The following is a 17584-nucleotide window of genomic DNA, read 5'->3' as shown; positions in this document are numbered from 1 at the left end:
AGCAGATTACATGACCATTTGTGCCTTGCAAAATGATATTGTGTGGAAAGGAGGGAATATTCTAGATCTTTCTTTTGCAACTATTTTGCAAGCTGATGCATATAAAATCTCCTTTCCTAGGCATTGGTGAAGCTACGAGGATTGTTGGCTAGATGATAGATGCTGGAGATAAGTGATGGCTATAGTGGTACAATTGTTTTATACAAAATTTTTGTAATGGGTATGACCTATTGTGGCTCTCTTCACTTGGGTTAGTGATTGGGTTTGAGCTCTTTCATCTGATGGGCTGCCTATCTCATTTTGTTACACTGAATTTTAGATCTTTAGTGGTACATTGGTTGCTGTTATATATGTTTCTCTTTTTTTATCTGTATTGTACCATAGTGGATTTCTCATAGCCATGCCAGCTTATCAATACATGATTATAATCTACAACAAGTATTTATGGATCTGGACATTGTGCAAAGAATATCCTTTTTCAACTCATATGTTATTTGTTGCTGTGGATGTATCTCAGGTTTGTAAATACCGATGTGATTATTCTTCGCATCACTACTTCATAATAACATCAAAGCACAATATATATTTATTGATCAAGTTATCTATGCAACCTGTAAATCTCTAGGGGCCTCTATGGCTACTGGCTATTTCAGAACATTTGGATATCTCCTTAACTTCACCACAGAATTTGTTCAATATTTATAGTATTTTATTTGGCCAAAACATCCTAGAAACTGGTTCGACACTTTCTACTATTATTTCTCTCAAACTACAAATGCTGATGCTTCAAACTCAAGTGATTTATTGGTGTTCGAAATTTTTGCATCATTTGCATATGTTTCTCATAATTAGAAGGGATGCTTGTTATGGATCCTTATGGAAAAGCTTTTTTAGGATTTGGCAAAATACAATATAGGGGAGTAGGGCCTCCTAATTTTCGGTTTTAAGTTATCTATAGCTGTTTTGGGCTATATTAAACCATTTGAATGGGTGCATCGATTTTGTAATATGGAGATAAAAATGTTTACATTTGGACTTTGTACTTGGTCTTTTATTTAATATTAAGATTTGCTTCTTGTCCAACCAAAAAAAAAAAAAAAGATAAGTGGGGCTACTCTCTATTTGTCTATTTATTTTAGCTAGCAAAAGAACAAGTACAAATGCACATAGAATCCATCAAAATATAAGGGAAATGTTGCATGCAATGTTGTTATATTTTCAGAAAAAAAAAAATTTATTCGTTGCTTTTGTTTAATTGGTATCTAATGCTTTTCGAGTTAAAAAGCAATAATTGTTGCCTATCTAATAATCATTGGAGAGCATTGAAATAGAAACATAGACATTAAACCTGAGAGGGGACATTTGTCCACCAGCCTTGTAAAATATTTTATATCTTGATTTTATGGACTGCTCTCATACCAAAATGGTATGCCCGTTCATTTGTTCCTTATTTAGCTATTATTTTACACCCAGTCTTTATACAATGCTCACTATAGTATACAAGTATTTTACACACATAAATTTATGTACATATTTGTATCTGTTCTGCACGCATTTTATGCATAAGTGTGTAAAGGACTGTATATCAAACATTGAACAGCCATCAAAATTGGGGCAGGAATAGACCTCTCGCTTGATAGAGATTAAACGTCAAATAGGAAGACAAAGAAAGGACACTGTGTCCAAAGAAAGAGTTATGACTTAAGCTGATACAAAAAAACTGGCAGATTGTAAAAAATTAACATATTATGCTATAATTAAGATATTCCACTCTCTAAGCATGTACTTGGAGTTGTAGCTGATGCTGCATTTATTGAGAACGATTGTTGCACACATGAATAGGTGTGTCAAGCACTAATCTCCAGAGAAAATTTTAAAAATCACGCATTGTAGATAAGGTCTAAGGTAGCTAACATCCAATATTTGGTTGAGCCAATTGCTATGGAAAGCTTGGTTGAGACCCAAATTGAAAGCTTCAATAAGATGCTGGCCCTAGCTAGTTTTCAACAACCTGAAAAGAAATGTGTGATTCATCAAACTTATAGTAATGCTATAATAACACACCAGAGTTCTAGATCTCATCACACCCGTATTCCTTGTCTATTTTCTCTGGGATGGCATGAAAATATAATTTCGCAGAATAAGTTAAGATGTCAACTCAAACAAAAGTAGGTCGAGTGAGATGATTCAGGCTGAAGTCTCATCTATTATCTCCAACCTCGGAGCAACGACCAAAGCCTTGGAGATCAAAAGATTGAAAATCACCATCAATGAGGAAAATTGGCAATGTTCACAGTCTGAAAAAATTAAAAGATTCAAAACTGCACAAGTATGAATCATTAGGCCGAGATCCTCCTAACCCTCATTATCGTTTTTGCAAGGAATCTAACCTTACTAAGCAAAACTTCATTTAAACCTTTTTAACAGAGGCCAATTCTAGGGAACCTGATCAACTATATTTCTCTAACTCATCATAGATTTAGTTGCTTGGAACTACTGTATAACAAACCTTTTCTGACTCGTAATAAAAAAACTGATTTAAATAATAGTTCAAAAAAATAAGTCGACCTAGCACACCATGCACCCATATTAATTGAATGGTGGAACAATCTTGTGTTTTACTCCAAATTGTGACAAAGAAAGAAAAAATCTTCAGAATAGAGGGCAGCATGCTGTAACTCCTATAACCTGTTCAAGAATGAACTGGTTGAAATAACATGACTGCTGATATTAAAACAAGCTTATAATTGGGGGATTGAAAAACTTGAAACATAAAAATCAGGGTCATATAAAGGAAACTTTTAAAACCGGCAAGCTTAACATTGGAGTGCTTACATCCAGGAACAGGAAGGTTTCCTTTCCTCTGAAGTTAGGGCTGACCATGTTCTTTACCCTAGAACTGCAGGCTTGATCCAAATTATCAATATAGCGTTTGATGCCATTCATTGACAATTGAAGATACAACCAAGGCACTCTGTAAGTCATTTAACATAAACTACCCATACAGAAAACTTTAAAAAAAAAAGGCAGATTCAAAAACAAAACCCTAAAAACCTATCACTGTTTGTTCTAAAATATCCCATAGAAGCAAGCAAGCTGCTTCTGGGTCAGGAACTAACTTTCATCCCAATTAAAATGTAGCCGATTTCTTATAGGAAAAGGAACAAGGAATGCTAAGTTACTGCCACCCATCTGGATTCCAAGATATGCATGACCATACTTTGAGTTTATGACTTGTGACCTGAATGAGTTTACTACAATCGAGATTGAGAATAAGTCATGGACCTGCACACAGTTCAGAGGAACAATGGAGAGAATGTTTGAAGTCATTCTACATAACATTTCATGGACAATAAGACGTAGTTGATGATAATAGATCCAATTCATAAATTGACAATAAGCAACAGTTGAAGATAATAGATCCTTATACATAAGTCAACTATATAATTTATCTAGGAAGGCATCACATATAATAAACATGAGAGAAAAGTAGCTGCTTAGGAGGCAGGAGTGAACTTGAGCGAAATGCTATTGACACAATGACGTTCATCAGTTGGTGTGTTAAACCCCTCGCCTTTAAACACATGACCCAAATGCCCACCACAAGCTGCACAAGTTATTTCCGTTCTCCTTCCATCAGGATCAGGCTGAAAGCATAAGTCACACTTGTTAAACTATTATTGTAAACACAGATGAATCGGCTGAAAGGAAGCATGAAAAAGAATACATTGCTGAAAAATAATACAAAAAGGAGCATACCGAGCGATTTATGGCTCCAGGAAGACCCTCGTAGAAAGCTGGCCAGCCACACCCAGAATTGAACTTGGTAGTGGATTTGTAAAGTGGGGTCCCACAACCAGCACATTCATATATGCCCTCAGCAAAGAATTTGTCATATTGACCAGTGCCTGGGTATCTGGAAAAACATCATATTCAATAAACATAAGAAACAAGATCAATTTTTTGACTTGGCACGCAAAATAAAAACCAAAGAAATTGAAGGAAAAAAGAAATGGAAGTATTTATTCTTTTTTTTTTTTTTTTTCACGGTCTCATATGCGACTGCATGCACACAAGTACAAAGATATGCTAACCCTAAACATTAGTCCGACAATATTTTCTCTTTGTTGCAATATGTACTTTTCAGATCCTTGATGACTATTGTTGGTGCAAAAATCTGCTTGCGCCGGAGAAGCTGGAGTCGGAGAAGCCGCGGTCGCCGCCGGGACCTGCAAAGGAAGTCTAAACCGGAGGTGGGGTTGCTCCGGCAAGACCCTCCGACGCTCAAGTCAGTTCTCTGCCTCAACAAGAATGGAATGCTCGAACGGAGAATTTAGCAGAGTTGTGAGATAAGAAATGAGCTTATAGAATAACGTATCTGGGTCCCCCTTTTATAGGCGGGGGAGGTAACGGATTGATGGCGACGTTTGTAACCGCCAGGTAGTGGGCCGCCCTTAGTCAGGAGGAATCTACTGCGAAGAGTAGTGGAGCGGAGCCGTGGCCATCACTGGGGCGTGCCACGTGGAATCTGCCGTGGGAAGTGGGATGCAGATGCTGCGGCGTCTTGCCAGCGGATGGGAGAATCGTGCGATATCTGCTGCAGGAGGTGGAGCAGGATCGCGGCCGTTTATCGTGGCCTGTCAGGCAGTAATGGAGCCGCGTGGGCGCGGGATCCGCCGCAGAGAGTGGAGCAGTGTTGCGACCGTTACTGCGGCCTGTCAGGGAGTGATGGAGCTGCGCGGAGTCCGCCGCAGGAAGTGGAGCAGGATCGTGGCCGTGATTGTGGCCTGGGAGTGCAGATCTGCTAGCTGAAGCTCGGCAGCGATTGGAGTTCGGCCCTCGTATGGATCCGGGCGGAGTCCTCCTTGCGATCGGGGTCGTGGGTGGAGCCCGGCTCCCGTGGGGGTCCGGACGGAGTCCGGACATAGTCTGTCTGTGACCGTCGAAGTTGAGGACGGAGTCCGGCTCTCGTAGGAGCCCGGACGAAGTCCCCCCGTGATTAGAGTGGAAGGAGAGGTCCGGCTCCCGTAGGAGCCCGTTTGCAGTTGACGTTGTCGGCGGCGGAGCCCGGCTCCCGTAGGAGTCCGGGCGGAGCTGTCCTGTAGTCGATGTCGGTGGCGGAGCCCGGCTCCCGTAGGAGTCCGGGCGGAGCTGTCCCGCAGTCGATGTCGGCGGCGGAGCCCGGCTCCCGTAGGAGTCCGGGCGGAGCTGTCCCGCAGTCGATGTCGGCGGCGGAGCCCGGCTCCCGTAGGAGTCCGGGCGGAGCTGTCCCGCAGTCGATGTCGGCGGCGGAGCCCGGCTCCCGTAGGAGTCCGGGCGGAGTCGGCGGCGGAGCCCGGCCCCCGTAGGAGTCCGGGCGGAGCTGTCCTGTTCGTAGTCGATTCCGCTGAGGATTTCGGTTGTGGGTATTTTATACCCAACACCAGTCCCCCTACTTCCGAGTTTGACTTTCAAACGAAGGAAGTACAGAGAGAGAGATGGGCACAGCCGGAACCGTCCCTTCGAAACTACTCAAAATGTCCTCTGGCTCTTCTGCTCCCGGCAGTTCCGAGAGTTCTTCTGCTTCAGACCCCCAGGTCCCTGTCTCTGTGGACGAACCCACGTCCGGGGCTGGGCCTCGCCCGGTTTTCGCACCGGGCGTTATTCCATGTTCGTCGACTTCGGAGAAACTCCTTCTGATAAGGGTTCAGTATGGGGTTCCTCCGGAGTACGACCTGGAGCTACCTGGCCCCTCTGACCGGGCCAGCACTCCTCCTCCCGGTCGCTTCTGTTTGTATCAGGAAGCGTTCCGTGCCGGACTCCGGCTTCCGCTTCCTGCCTTTGTCGCTGCCTTCTTCCGCTTCTTGGACATTTCTCTCGCTTCCGTGGCCCCGAATTCCTTTAGGTTTTTGATAGGGTTTCTCTCCCTCTGCCACATAGTCGAGGTTCAGCCGTCCCTCTCCTTGTTTAGATATTTTTATACCTTCAAACGCCATCCTTCGGCGAAGGATTGGTGGTACTTCTCCCTCCAGTTTGGTAAGAAGGGGTTGCTGAAGGGCGCCCCTTCTTCGATTCACAATTGGAAGGAAAAATACCTCTTCGTCCACTGCCCGACCCTGGAACTGGGCCTGCCCCCTTGGGGTTCTCTGAGGGATTCCGTCCGCCGGGCTCCCAACCTGGGGGAGGACGACCTCCAGGCCGCCCAGAAGCTTCTAACTTATCCCGCTCCTTCCCTTCCTAATCTTCTGAGGGAGCAGCTTCTTTTCAACATCGGTCTGAGCCCTCAGGATCCAGCGAGTATTCATCTTATCTTTTCTTTTCTTGCCTTCTTCTTCTTCTTCTCTTTACCTCTTTTTCCTTCCCACTCTCTTCTTTTTCTTTCTCTTTTTTTTTTTTCTTTTTTTTTTTTTTGACTCTTGATTGATCGGTGTTGCTTCTTTTTCCCTTTTTTCTCCTTCCTTCTCCTTTTTCCTTGCAATGAGTCGTTCTTTAACGCTTCTACCTTCCGATGGCAGTGTCCTGCAGAAGCACTCCCCTTGCCCCTGGGGGTCCCGCTGAAATCGACGATCCAGCGGTTAAAAAAGAGGTCCTTCACCTGACGAAGAAGTTGAAGAAGTCGGAAGGCGAGCTCCGCAAATCGAGAGAAGGCCATTCTGAAGCCGCCGCTGAGGCCGTCCACTTTCGGAGTCTCCATGTGAAGGCAATTATGGATTACAGCCGGAGGAAAGCGAACTTCACAAAGGAGCTCGAGGAATGCAAGAAGAGCACCAGCGACCGAATTTGGGCTCAAGAAGCCAGGATCAGCGCTCTTAAGGTGGAACTGTCAGCTGCGAAGAGGAAGATCGGCCAGCTGGAAGGAAGCTCATCCCGGCTTTTGGCCCGGGTTGATGATGGACAGAAGTGGTCGCAGAAGGTCTCCGACCTTCAGAAGCAGCTTCAAGACGCCGAGATGAGCCACGACGTGCAGCGGGCCAGCTGGCGCCGGCAAGTGGAAGAGTATAAAGGGAGATTCCGGACGGCGGCTGACGAAGTCGTTCGTCTCCAGAGGCAGCTGGCTAATAGGGCGCAGCTTACTTCCGCCTAAGATTCCGAAGAGCTCCAAGCCCTGAGAGGCACTGTTGAAGGGATTTCTGTCTCTCTCGGAGAGAAGACAGCCGAGCTGCAACAAGTGAAGATCCAACTGACACTTGAGCGGCAGGCCGTCGCGGACGCGGAGGCGGAGTCCGAAGTTTTGCGGAAGAGGTGTCGAGAAGCGGAGGCTGAGAGCCAGCAACTTCGTCGGACGCTCCAGGACGCGTTGCGGAAGAGGGAAGAACTAGAAGAAGCAATAGAGAACCTGAGGCAGTCCTGGTTAAGGGACGGAACAGATAACTCTAGGCCGGAGGAAGCAGGGCTTCCTTAGAGTTCTTTTATCTTTCTGTCTTATCATGTAGTTATTTCCTTTTTGTCGTTTTGCCCTTCTTTCCTTGGTCGTCCTGGCCTTGTGTGTGCATATCGGAAATGAAATGAAAAGAGCATTTTGCGTTACCTCGTCCGCGCGCTGCACTAATATTGTTGTCTGCTGAACCTTTCTTGTCGTTTGACTTGTTTGATGTAGACGTCGTCGGAGGGTGGGGGCTTTTTCCCTTCATCCGATCTTGTTAGGCGGCCGGGTTTCGCCACCATTAACCCCCGCTGCAGAAGTCGTGGCTGGAGCCCGGCTCCCGTAGGAGTCCGGGCGAAGTCTTCCTTGTAGGCGCAACCCGGCTCCCGTAGGAGTCCGGGTGGAGTCTTCCTTGTAGGCGGAACCCGGCTCCCGTAGGAGTTCGGGTGAAGTCTTCCTTGTAGGCGGAACCTGGCTCCCGTAGGAGTCCGGGTGAAGTCTTCCTTGTAGGCGGAATCCGACTCCCGTAGGAGTCCGGGTGAAGTCTTCCTTGGCGTTGGAACCCGGCTCCCGTAGGAGTCCGGGTGAAGTCTTTCTTGGCGTTGGAACCCGGCTCCCGTAGGAGTCCGGGTGAAGTCTTCCTCGGCGTTGTGGACGGAACCCGGCTCCCATAGGAGCCCGGGCCTTCCATTTTGCTCGAGCCGGCGTGAGGTTCTCCTCTCGTTACCAGCCTGGCTTGTGGGGGGCGCGTTAGGGCGCTGTAAGGCCTCTCCCCCATCCGGTCTAAAAGAACCGGGCCTCCGACTTTGCTCATGTCAGGACGAGGTTCTCCTCCTGTTCCTGACATGGCTGTGGGGGCACATTAGGGCGTTGTAAGGCCTCTCCCCCCATCCGGTCTAAAAGAACCGGACCTTTGACTTTGCTCAAGTTAGGGCGAGGTTTTCCTCCTGTCCCTAACAGGGCTGTGGGGGCACATTAGGGCGTTGTAAGGCCTCTCCCCCCATCCGGTCTAAAAGAACCGGGCCTTTGACTTTGCTCAAGTTAGGGCGAGGTTCTCCTCCTGTCCCTAACAGGGCTGTGGGGGCACATTGGGACGTTGTAAGGCCTCTCCCCCCATCCGGTCTAAAAGAACCGGGCCTTTGACTTTGCTCAAGTTAGGGCGAGGTTTTCCTCCGGTCTCTAACAGGACTGTGGGGGCACATTGGGGCGTTGTAAGGCCTCTCCCCCCATCCGGTCTAAAAGAACCGGGCCTTTGACTTTGCTCATGTCAGGACGAGGTTCTCCTCCTGTTCCTGACATGGCTGTGGTTTTTGGAGGAGTCGTATCCAGTCGTAACAAATCCATGCCAGGTGGAAAGAGCACGTTAGGTAGAAAGAAAATTAGATTCAAGGCGAAATCGTAAGTGATACATTTACAGTTTTCCCGCTCCTCCTTGAGGCCCTCCGATGATGGAGTCGATGGTCCCGATGGGAGGTCGGTCCCCGGGTTGCTCCTCCCTTTTCTGCGGTTCAGGCTGCGGGAGGGCTCTTGGCCGGTCTCCTCTACCCTCAGGCCTGCGGCGGATGAATCTGTCGAGTCGACCACGCCGAATGAGCTCCTCGATCTCGTCCTGGAGCTGGATGCATTCTTCGGTGTCGTGGCCGTGGTCGCGGTGGTAGAGGCAGAACTTGTTGGGGTTGCGCTTCCCGGGATATGTGCGCATCCTCTCCGGCCTAGGGAGCTGCTCCCTGACCTCCATTAATACCTGGGCCTTCGAGGCGTTGAGGGGGGCGTAGTTGCGAAATCTCCCTGGTGGGGAGCCCCGCCGAACCCCGCGGTCCGGGCTTCTCTGCCTGCGTGCCCGGGGTGGAGTATGGGCGCGCTTATGTCCAGGAGGGGATCGGGAACACGGCCGGGCTTCCTTTGGCCTTTTCTCAACTGCGGGCTTACTCGAATCTCCCGCTTGACGCTCCCTTGCTATCTCTTCGTCCTTCATTTTGAAGGCTTCTTCCGCTCGGGCGTATCCTTCAGCCCGAGCCAGTAAATCGGCAAAATCCCTGGGGTACTTCTTCTCCAGGGAGTACAAAAGATCATTCTTCTGAAGGCCACCTTTCAGGGCGGCCATGGCAACTGACTGGTCCAAGTTCCGGACCTCCAACGCCGCGATGTTAAAGCGGTTGACGTAGGCCCGTATGGACTCCCCTTCCCTCTGCTTGATGTTGATGAGGGACTCCGAACCCTTCCGGGGACGCCGGCTGCTGACAAAATGAGCCACAAATTGGTGGCTCATTTGATCGAAGGAAAAGATGGTACCCGGCTTCAAAGCCGAGTACCAGTTCCTCGCTGCTCCCTTCAAAGTAGACGGAAAAGCCCGGCATAAGATGGCGTCAAGAGCGCCGTGAAGCAGCATCATCGTCCGGAAGGCCTCCAGATGATCAACCGGGTCCGAAGTCCCGTCGTAGCTTTCGAACTGGGGAAGCTTGAAGTTTGGCGGGATCGGTTCCTGCATGATCATTTGGGAGAAGGAAGGGTCAGTGCAAATATCCTCACCATAAGCGGGGGGCGCGTGACGGAGTTCTTCAATCCACCGGTTCATCTCCTGGAGCCTCCGGTCCAGGGAATTCTCTCGACTTCGAGTCTCGAGGGTCCTTTGGTAGAACGGGGGCAGGGATCTTCCAGGGGTGGAGTCGTGATCCGATTGAGGGCTCTCTACCCTCGGATTTGTTTTCCCGGGAAGGACGGGGCGGCTGGCCCAGGTGGCCCGCCCCACCGCCGGGTTCTGGCATTCCGGAGATGCCCCTTCCGGATGCGCCGACGCCTGCGGTTGCCGCTGCTGCATTGCTTGTACGGCTTCGACGAGGCCTCTGACCTACTGTGCCAGCAAGTCAAATTGCTCCGCGCCGACCGCCGCCGCCGGAGGGGGAGGAGGAGGCTGAGAAACTGGAGGGGAGGCCGGAGCTTGAGATCTGGCCGCGGAGGCCGTGGACCGCCGGGTGGACGCCTTGCGCGGAGGCATCGAGTGTCGATCTCGCGAGGGAAGATTAGGAGTGGGTGACGGAGAGACGGTCGGAGACGGCTCCGTTGATCACTCCTTTAAGAACAAGGGTGCTGCGAAGACACGCCCTTCTTCTAGCGCCAATCCTGTTGGTGCAAAAATCTGCTTGCGCCAAAGAAGCTGGAGTCGGGGAAGCCGCGGTCGCCGCCGGGACCTGCAAAGAAAGTCTAAACCGGAGGTGGGGTTGCTCCGGCAAGACCCTCCGACGCTCAAGTCAGTTCTCTGCCTCAACAAGAATGGAGTGCTCGAACGGAGAATTTAGCAGAGTTGTGAGATAAGAAATGAGCTTATAGAATAACGTATCTGGGTCCCCCTTTTATAGGCGGGGGAGGTAACGGATTGATGGCGACGTTTGTAACCGCCAGGTAGTGGGCCGCCCTTAGTCAGGAGGAATCTACTGCGAAGAGTAGTGGAGCGGAGCCGTGGCCATCACTGGGGCGTGCCACGTGGAATCTGCCGTGGGAAGTGGGATGCAGATGCTGCGGCGTCTTGCCAGCGGATGGGAGAATCGTGCGATATCTGCTGCAGGAGGTGGAGCAGGATCGCGGCCGTTTATCGTGGCCTGTCAGGCAGTAATGGAGCCGCGTGGGCGCGGGATCCGCCGCAGAGAGTGGAGCAGTGTTGCGACCGTTACTGCGGCCTGTCAGGGAGTGATGGAGCTGCGCGGAGTCCGCCGCAGGAAGTGGAGCAGGATCGTGGCCCTGATTGTGGCCTGGGAGTGCAGATCTGCTGGCTGAAGCTCGACAGCGATTGGAGTTCGGCCCTCGTATGGATCCGGGCGGAGTCCTTGCGATCGGGGTCGTGGGTGGAGCCCGGCTCCCGTGGGGGTCCGGACGGAGTCTGGCTCTCGTAGGAGCTCGGACGAAGTCCCCCCGTGATTAGAGTCGAAGGAGAGGTCCGGCTCCCGTAGGAGTCCATTTGCAGTTGACGTTGTCGGCGGCGGAGCCCGGCTCCCGTAGGAGTCCGGGCGGAGCTGTCCTGTAGTCGATGTCGGCGGCGGAGCCCGGCTCCCGTAGGAGTCCGGGCGGAGCTGTCCCGCAGTCGATGTCGGCGGCGGAGCCCAGCTCCCGTAGGAGTCCGGGCGGAGATGTCCCGCAGTCGATGTCGGCGGCGGAGCCCGGCTCCCGTAGGAGTCCGGGCGGAGCTGTCCCGCAGTCGATGTCGGCAGCGGAGCCCGGCCCCTGTAGAAGTCCGGGCGGAGCTGTCCTGTTCGTAGTCGATTCCGCTGAGGATTTCGGCTGTGGATATTTTATACCCAACAACTATGATGATAATGCAATACATTGAACAACCATCGAGTGAAATGATTGGATAATCTTACGCCTTAGCTGTAAGTAACAAGCATTTATTCCATTCTTTTGTAGCCATTTAATGAAATGAATTACGTTGGTTTAGCAATTGACTCAAATTATAAGCTACTCAAGAAGCCAACATCCAGTTATACATAACAAGCAATATACTGAATTATGAAACAATTGGTGACCGTGGCATTATAAGATTTCAAAGCTGTACGTTCCACTTCTTTTTGTTTTAAATTATTCTTTCACCTTTCTTTGTCTAATTTATTTTTCTGAGGTTGAGGGATGCGAGGCAGGGCTGGGTTCCACTAGGGTGTCCACTCTGTGCTTTCTTTTAATCTTTTTTGGAAATAAAATATACTGTAATATGAACCACAAAGATCAGAAGCCTGGCATGAAATCTGAAACTAACCCATTCAAGCTCATGAATCAGTATAAGCTCATTATCAGAACAATCATGGAGAAAACCAAGAGAACTGGTTGGTTTAACTTAAGCAGAAACAAGATTTGCCTTGTCTTGAGACTTGCAATTTGCATATATGCAAGTGTGATGAAACGAAAAATGAGGGAAGTAGAAGTCAAGTCAGAAACGAAAGATCACTTGATATTGTAAGTCATCACTTGCATGTTTTTCTCTTGGGGAAAAATAAATGTTGACCCAAAATTATGAGATTTTCAACATCAATGTGAGATTCTAATAGAACACTTACATGGATCACATCTTTAAGCTTATGTGTATCAAAATGCCATTGGATTTGTGGGATGAAAAAAATCATCTTGAATTCCATCACACATTCCATTTGTTATTATTTTGAAAAGAGAACATTTCTTTGTAAAGTTTGTTATTTGATTAAAAACAAAAACAACAATATTTCTGTAAGATATTTACTTGAATAAACAATTTAACAATAAAACCATCTGATAAATGTCAAAACCATGCAAGTGCTCTTTCCCTTTAAATGAATTGATGACATTATTATGACGTAAACCAACCAATGGAGCCTTTCCCATTTAATGGTGGTTGCAATGGATTACAACTCCAAGTTGAGAAGGCTACATGGAAGAATTGAGCAAAACCTTCATGACCAGTTGTTTAGATGACGTCGATCCTCTAGAGTCAGTGCCGAATTCCTATTCCAGGCATCTTCAAGCAAGAAGCCTGCCACGTGTCTTAGAAGGCTAGTTGATGGAGAGAAAAACTAGAAGTTTAAGATCATCATGCAAAGTATCTCTCGATATGAACAATTAATATTCAAATAAAATAAATCAAACAGAAAACAAAGAACCACCATTTAATACCTGAATCAGGAGCAGGTAGAAGAATAGCTTCGAATGCAGGAACAGGGAAGTGGAGCTCTAAGAAAGCTTTGAATAAGCAAGCACCTAAGAAGCGGGTGCAGGAGCAAGATAGTGGAGCGATTTTGAAGTAGGTGCAGCACTCTAGGTTGAAGACTCCACATAGTATGAATCAACCAATTGAAAATCAGATAAAACAAGCAATGTACAATGAACCAAACTAAGTAGCTCAAAAAACAAAATAAAGAGTACAAAAAGATGAACAGGTCATTGTCTACATTCACACATATCCAGACCAATGGATTTTAAAGTTAAAAGTAGATACTAGTGGACAATCATGTGATTTCAGCTGATATATGTATTCATCCCAATCATCAAGCATGCTAGAAATAGTGAATTAAGAAGTAAATTAATTAAGCAATTTAAATGTCAGGCAGCAAAATGCATGTGATTCAGCAGATAGGAACAGTAAAACAAAAAGTCTTGGAAAATAATAAGTAACATAAAGTATAATATTTCAAACAATTACTTTGATGGTTCTGAGATGGCTAGGGAGCTAAGACAACCCAGAACAAAATTATACTAATCCATAGTTCCAAATAAGAAAAGAGATGCACCTAGTCATCAGCTATTCAAGTTGATAAGTACTGAAACTGCCAACTACAAAACAAAATTATAGTAATCTATAGTTCCAAATAAGAAAAGAGATGCATCGAGTCAAACTAGAAAATAACAAGTGCAAGACAAAACAATTAAGCAAACAGTTTAGATTATTTCTCAAAAGCCAGCTACAAAGAAACAAACAGCATAAGTGATAATCAAAACGGCAATAGGCAAACCAACATTTCCAACATAAAAGCCATGAGTAAGTGAGTTTTAATCCACAGGCATCAACTCAACAACATTATGATTAAGCCATAATTCAACTAATAAGGGAACATAAGGCTTTTGATGACAAGGAAGTCATAAGAATCCAAAAATGAAAAACCAAATTGCTCAAACAATTATTACATGAATACATAATCAAATTCATAGACTAGGAACCTAGATGCAACAAGGCTAATTATCACGATCGACCAAATTCATCAAGCATTTGACGAAAGAAACAATCCAGAATCAGAAATGTGTCGATTAAAATCTATCAACCAAGAAAGTCATGCAAATTCACATGGTTTATTTCACATTGGCACATCAGTCTCTCAGTAAAATCCCAAGGTGACAAAGATTTTTTAAGATAAGCACAAGCCTTTAGTTCCAAAATTCTTCTCTCTCTCTCGTCGAAGTCATATCTTAGGGCCAGTTACTATCAACCAAGAGAAAAAGAAGTACGGAGCAAAAGGAATTGAATTGCACTTCCAAAAATTAGATTCTACCTCTTTTTGTCCATCCAAAGCTGCAAGCTTCTGAAAGTTGAGATCTTTTTGATAGGGCAAAGATCTAAATGGGAAAAAAAAATCATAAATTTAAAGAAATTTAACCGAAGTAGATATCTAAAATCCAACGATTTCAGGGATTTTATGAATTCTCAATACACATCCAGGACAGCAGACATCAGAAATATCGATTAAAGACAACTAGAATCACAAACTATCGTGATATTATGGTACATAAAAACAAAAACTCAAAAAAAAAAAAAAAAAAATCCATTCTTACTCAAGCCACAAGAACTCCAAACTCAAAAAAGAAAAAAAAAAAAAAAAAAGGAATTGATGAAATTAGAGCCAGTCTTACTCAGTTCCCTTCATCCGAAGGATCCGAAACTGCTCCGGCGAGAGGATCGCCCTCCACTCCTCCTCCGATTTCTGGACGGAACCCGTCGACGCCATCACAGCACCAACCCTCCGGCTCGGATGAGACAACACCAACCTCGGCTTGGGTGCGGATAAAGTGCTGATCTTGGGCGGATTTATTGTAGAATTTAAAGGGATTCTGTAGAAAGATCTACTTAATGCGGCGCTGCACCTGGAAGAGTGAACGTAGACTGGAATCCGGGCAGGGGGGATCTGGGGAGTGAGAGCTATTAGGGTTTTGGATGGAGCCTGGGATGCATTCCTCAAAAGCTGGTGCTGGATCCCCATATCTCCTCTTTGCTCTTCTTTATTGTCTTGGAGAAGTCGGTGGTAGGTTTTGGATCTTAAAAAAGAAAAGGCATGGTTTTAGTTATAACGGTCTCATCCATTCTCTCGTCTCTTATCCTTGTTTTTTTTCCCTCTCCTTTGGTATTATCATTGGGAGGAAAGCGAAGCATGGCTTTGGATAAATGACATTAAAAAATATAATATGATGACTTTTTGTTATTTTTCATTATTTCTTATTATAACAGATTATTATTACACAAATAATAACTACATCTTCTCTAATATTTTTTGTTAATAAATAAATATTTATGTTAAATTTTAATTTCAGTCAAAATTCTGATAAGTGATGCATGATCAAAAACTATTATTTTATTCAATAAAATAAAAGAAAAGATAATATCTTTATTTTTTTCCTATTGTTCATTATGTCTGCTATAACATTGTTATAATATTCATTATTTGAATGAGTATTTAAATATATTTAAATATTTTTTGAATAAACAATTTTACCTATAACGATCAAAAATTATTTTCTAAAGAGATTATTCAATATGATAAAAGCATTATTCCATATATATATATATATATATATATATATATATATATATATATATATATATATATGTTAAAATAAAATATATGCTTAAAGATTTCTCTTTGGAGATTTAAGGGGCTATATACCAAGGGCAAAACCTTGTTGGGTTTTCTAAGACTGCAGCAAGGCTTATCGGAAAGATCATGTCTGCTTCAAAATTGTGATTACTGATTCTATTTAATCCATTTGCATTAATGATGATTATTTTTATTTATTGATAAGTTGAAACTACTTCATTATATATATTAGAGGATTTTGAATTTTGAGTACTAGAATTTAGCACTTTGTAGATACCTCATGGTGTATAAAATGAAGTATCAATGCTTGGTTACTAGAAAAATTATAGGAATGTATTGTTTTTATTGAAAAAATAATTTTTTTATTTTTTTTCAAAAATAAAATTTCATGATTGGATTTTTGATTCTTTTTAAAAAAAAATTTCTATTTCATATATTTTTTTCACAATCAAGTATATCATTTATAGATAGCTAGAATTTCACTTGCTTCATAATTTTCCAAAGTGTTATGAGAGAAAAAAAGATTTGGAGATGCATAAATAGAATGATACCAAAATTTTCGATGTATTATTACCTAAGTTTGACACTTGAAATGAATGCGATGTATGGATGGTAGAAAAAGCAAACGAGGGATTTTGTCTATTTACAGGCTCACTTTCTTGTCTCCTTATAGGGTTAATGAGCAAAAAATTGCGGCATAACCATGGTTATTGTGCAAATTCTGAAAAGCTTTCTCCTGTTGGAGCTAATGCTACTGCATGCCATGTTGATGCTAAATTTTCAACCAAAATATTTGGACCATCATGTTCTCAAAAATATTAGGTCACCTCCTTTGACATCTCCTGATGCTGATCTTCTGGAACATTATAATCCAACTGATGCTGATAAAAGAAGGTCAATTTGCCATTCCGTTTTGGTTGTCTTTCTCATGATTTCAATCCTTTACTTTGGTTAATGTACAATAGTTAGTGATATTTTCATATGTGCTTATTAAATGTTATTGCATGCAAGCTAGCAAAAGCAATGAGATCATGCAACTTTAATTTCAAACTTTATGCTAGGGTGGCCATTCAAGATTTCATAAGAGTTGTGGGTGATGTCCTCTTTTTCCTTGGCGACATCTTTTCCCTGCTTCGGCTATTGCTGATTTTGACATTATATGCAAACAATATAATCTGGTTACATAACTAATTTTTCTACCACAGGGTATTGCCGAGGAAGCATCCTGAATTTGGATGGCATTAAGATGTTAGGATTTTCCTCTTTAGGAGTTATTGAACCATCTATCATACTGTATCAAGTTAATATTCAGTAGTGATAGGATTACACAGGGGACATGTTTGCCAATTTAGTAGTTATGGTAACAGCAAATTGCAGATTTTCAGAAATAAGGTCAGACCTAATCCATTGGATTACACTTTCAATCATTAATTGGACTGCTTTGAAAAAAGTTAATTGATGGATGCCAAGATGGTTCAGCAATTTACTGCAGAGACAAAAATATAAAATTGTGTGAGTTATTTGAGAAAATATTGAGATATGGTAAAATTTCAACAATTAGCCTGTTAATTGTTTTTATAATTAGTTGTTGCGGCCAATCCCCTCGTCGCCTGGTCGCTGGGAACGAGCGCCTGCAAAAGGAAGTCCGCACTGACGGAGGCAGCTCCGGCGGGAACCCTCCGACGGTCAAGTCAGAGAGGAGACTAGGCAACAGTGAAATGAAAACAGAGAGCTCAATGAGAGAGAGAGAGAGAGAGCTAGAGGGGAGGGAGTTCAGGGGTTTTTCAATCGACCTCTAGTACTGTTGCCTTCCTCGATATATATAGTAGAGCATGATATGGCGCCGTCATTAATGGCGTGGACAATTGAAGAATTGTCAACTCACTGAAGACTGTCAGAGTCGCCGTAAAGGTGTCAATCACCG

At 44.8% G+C, this 17584-nt stretch overlaps 1 protein-coding gene across 1 annotated transcript; it reads right to left on the bottom strand.

The window, feature by feature from the left end:
• Positions 1-3363: 3363 nt before the first annotated feature.
• LOC105033890 (peptide methionine sulfoxide reductase B5) lies at positions 3364-15140 on the bottom strand. Its single transcript, XM_010908857.4, has 3 exons — positions 14702-15140; positions 3760-3916; positions 3364-3647 (listed from the first exon to the last, which is right to left on the bottom strand). Exons 1-3 carry the CDS (start codon positions 15046-15048, stop codon positions 3498-3500), a joined length of 654 nt encoding a protein of 217 aa, XP_010907159.3. The 5' UTR covers positions 15049-15140; the 3' UTR covers positions 3364-3497.
• Between the last annotated feature and the right edge of the window lie 2444 nt (positions 15141-17584).

Source organism: Elaeis guineensis, chromosome 1 (genome assembly GCF_000442705.2).
Source record: "Elaeis guineensis isolate ETL-2024a chromosome 1, EG11, whole genome shotgun sequence".
Lineage (NCBI taxonomy): Eukaryota > Viridiplantae > Streptophyta > Magnoliopsida > Arecales > Arecaceae > Elaeis > Elaeis guineensis.
The sequence above is the reverse complement of the archived record's forward strand: the minus strand, read 5'-3'. Positions and strand labels throughout refer to the sequence as shown.

Bases quoted from the DNA above. Each gene is read 5' to 3' on its own strand.
- LOC105033890 (XM_010908857.4), bottom strand. From the start codon at position 15,048: ATGGGGATCCAGCACCAGCTTTTGAGGAATGCATCCCAGGCTCCATCC. The intron at 3,917-14,701 runs GTAAGACTGGCT...ATGTTTTTCCAG, and splicing joins CTTCGGATGAAGGGAACTGA to ATACCCAGGCACTGGTCAAT. The intron at 3,648-3,759 runs GTATGCTCCTTT...TTATGCTTTCAG, and splicing joins CTGGAGCCATAAATCGCTCG to CCTGATCCTGATGGAAGGAG.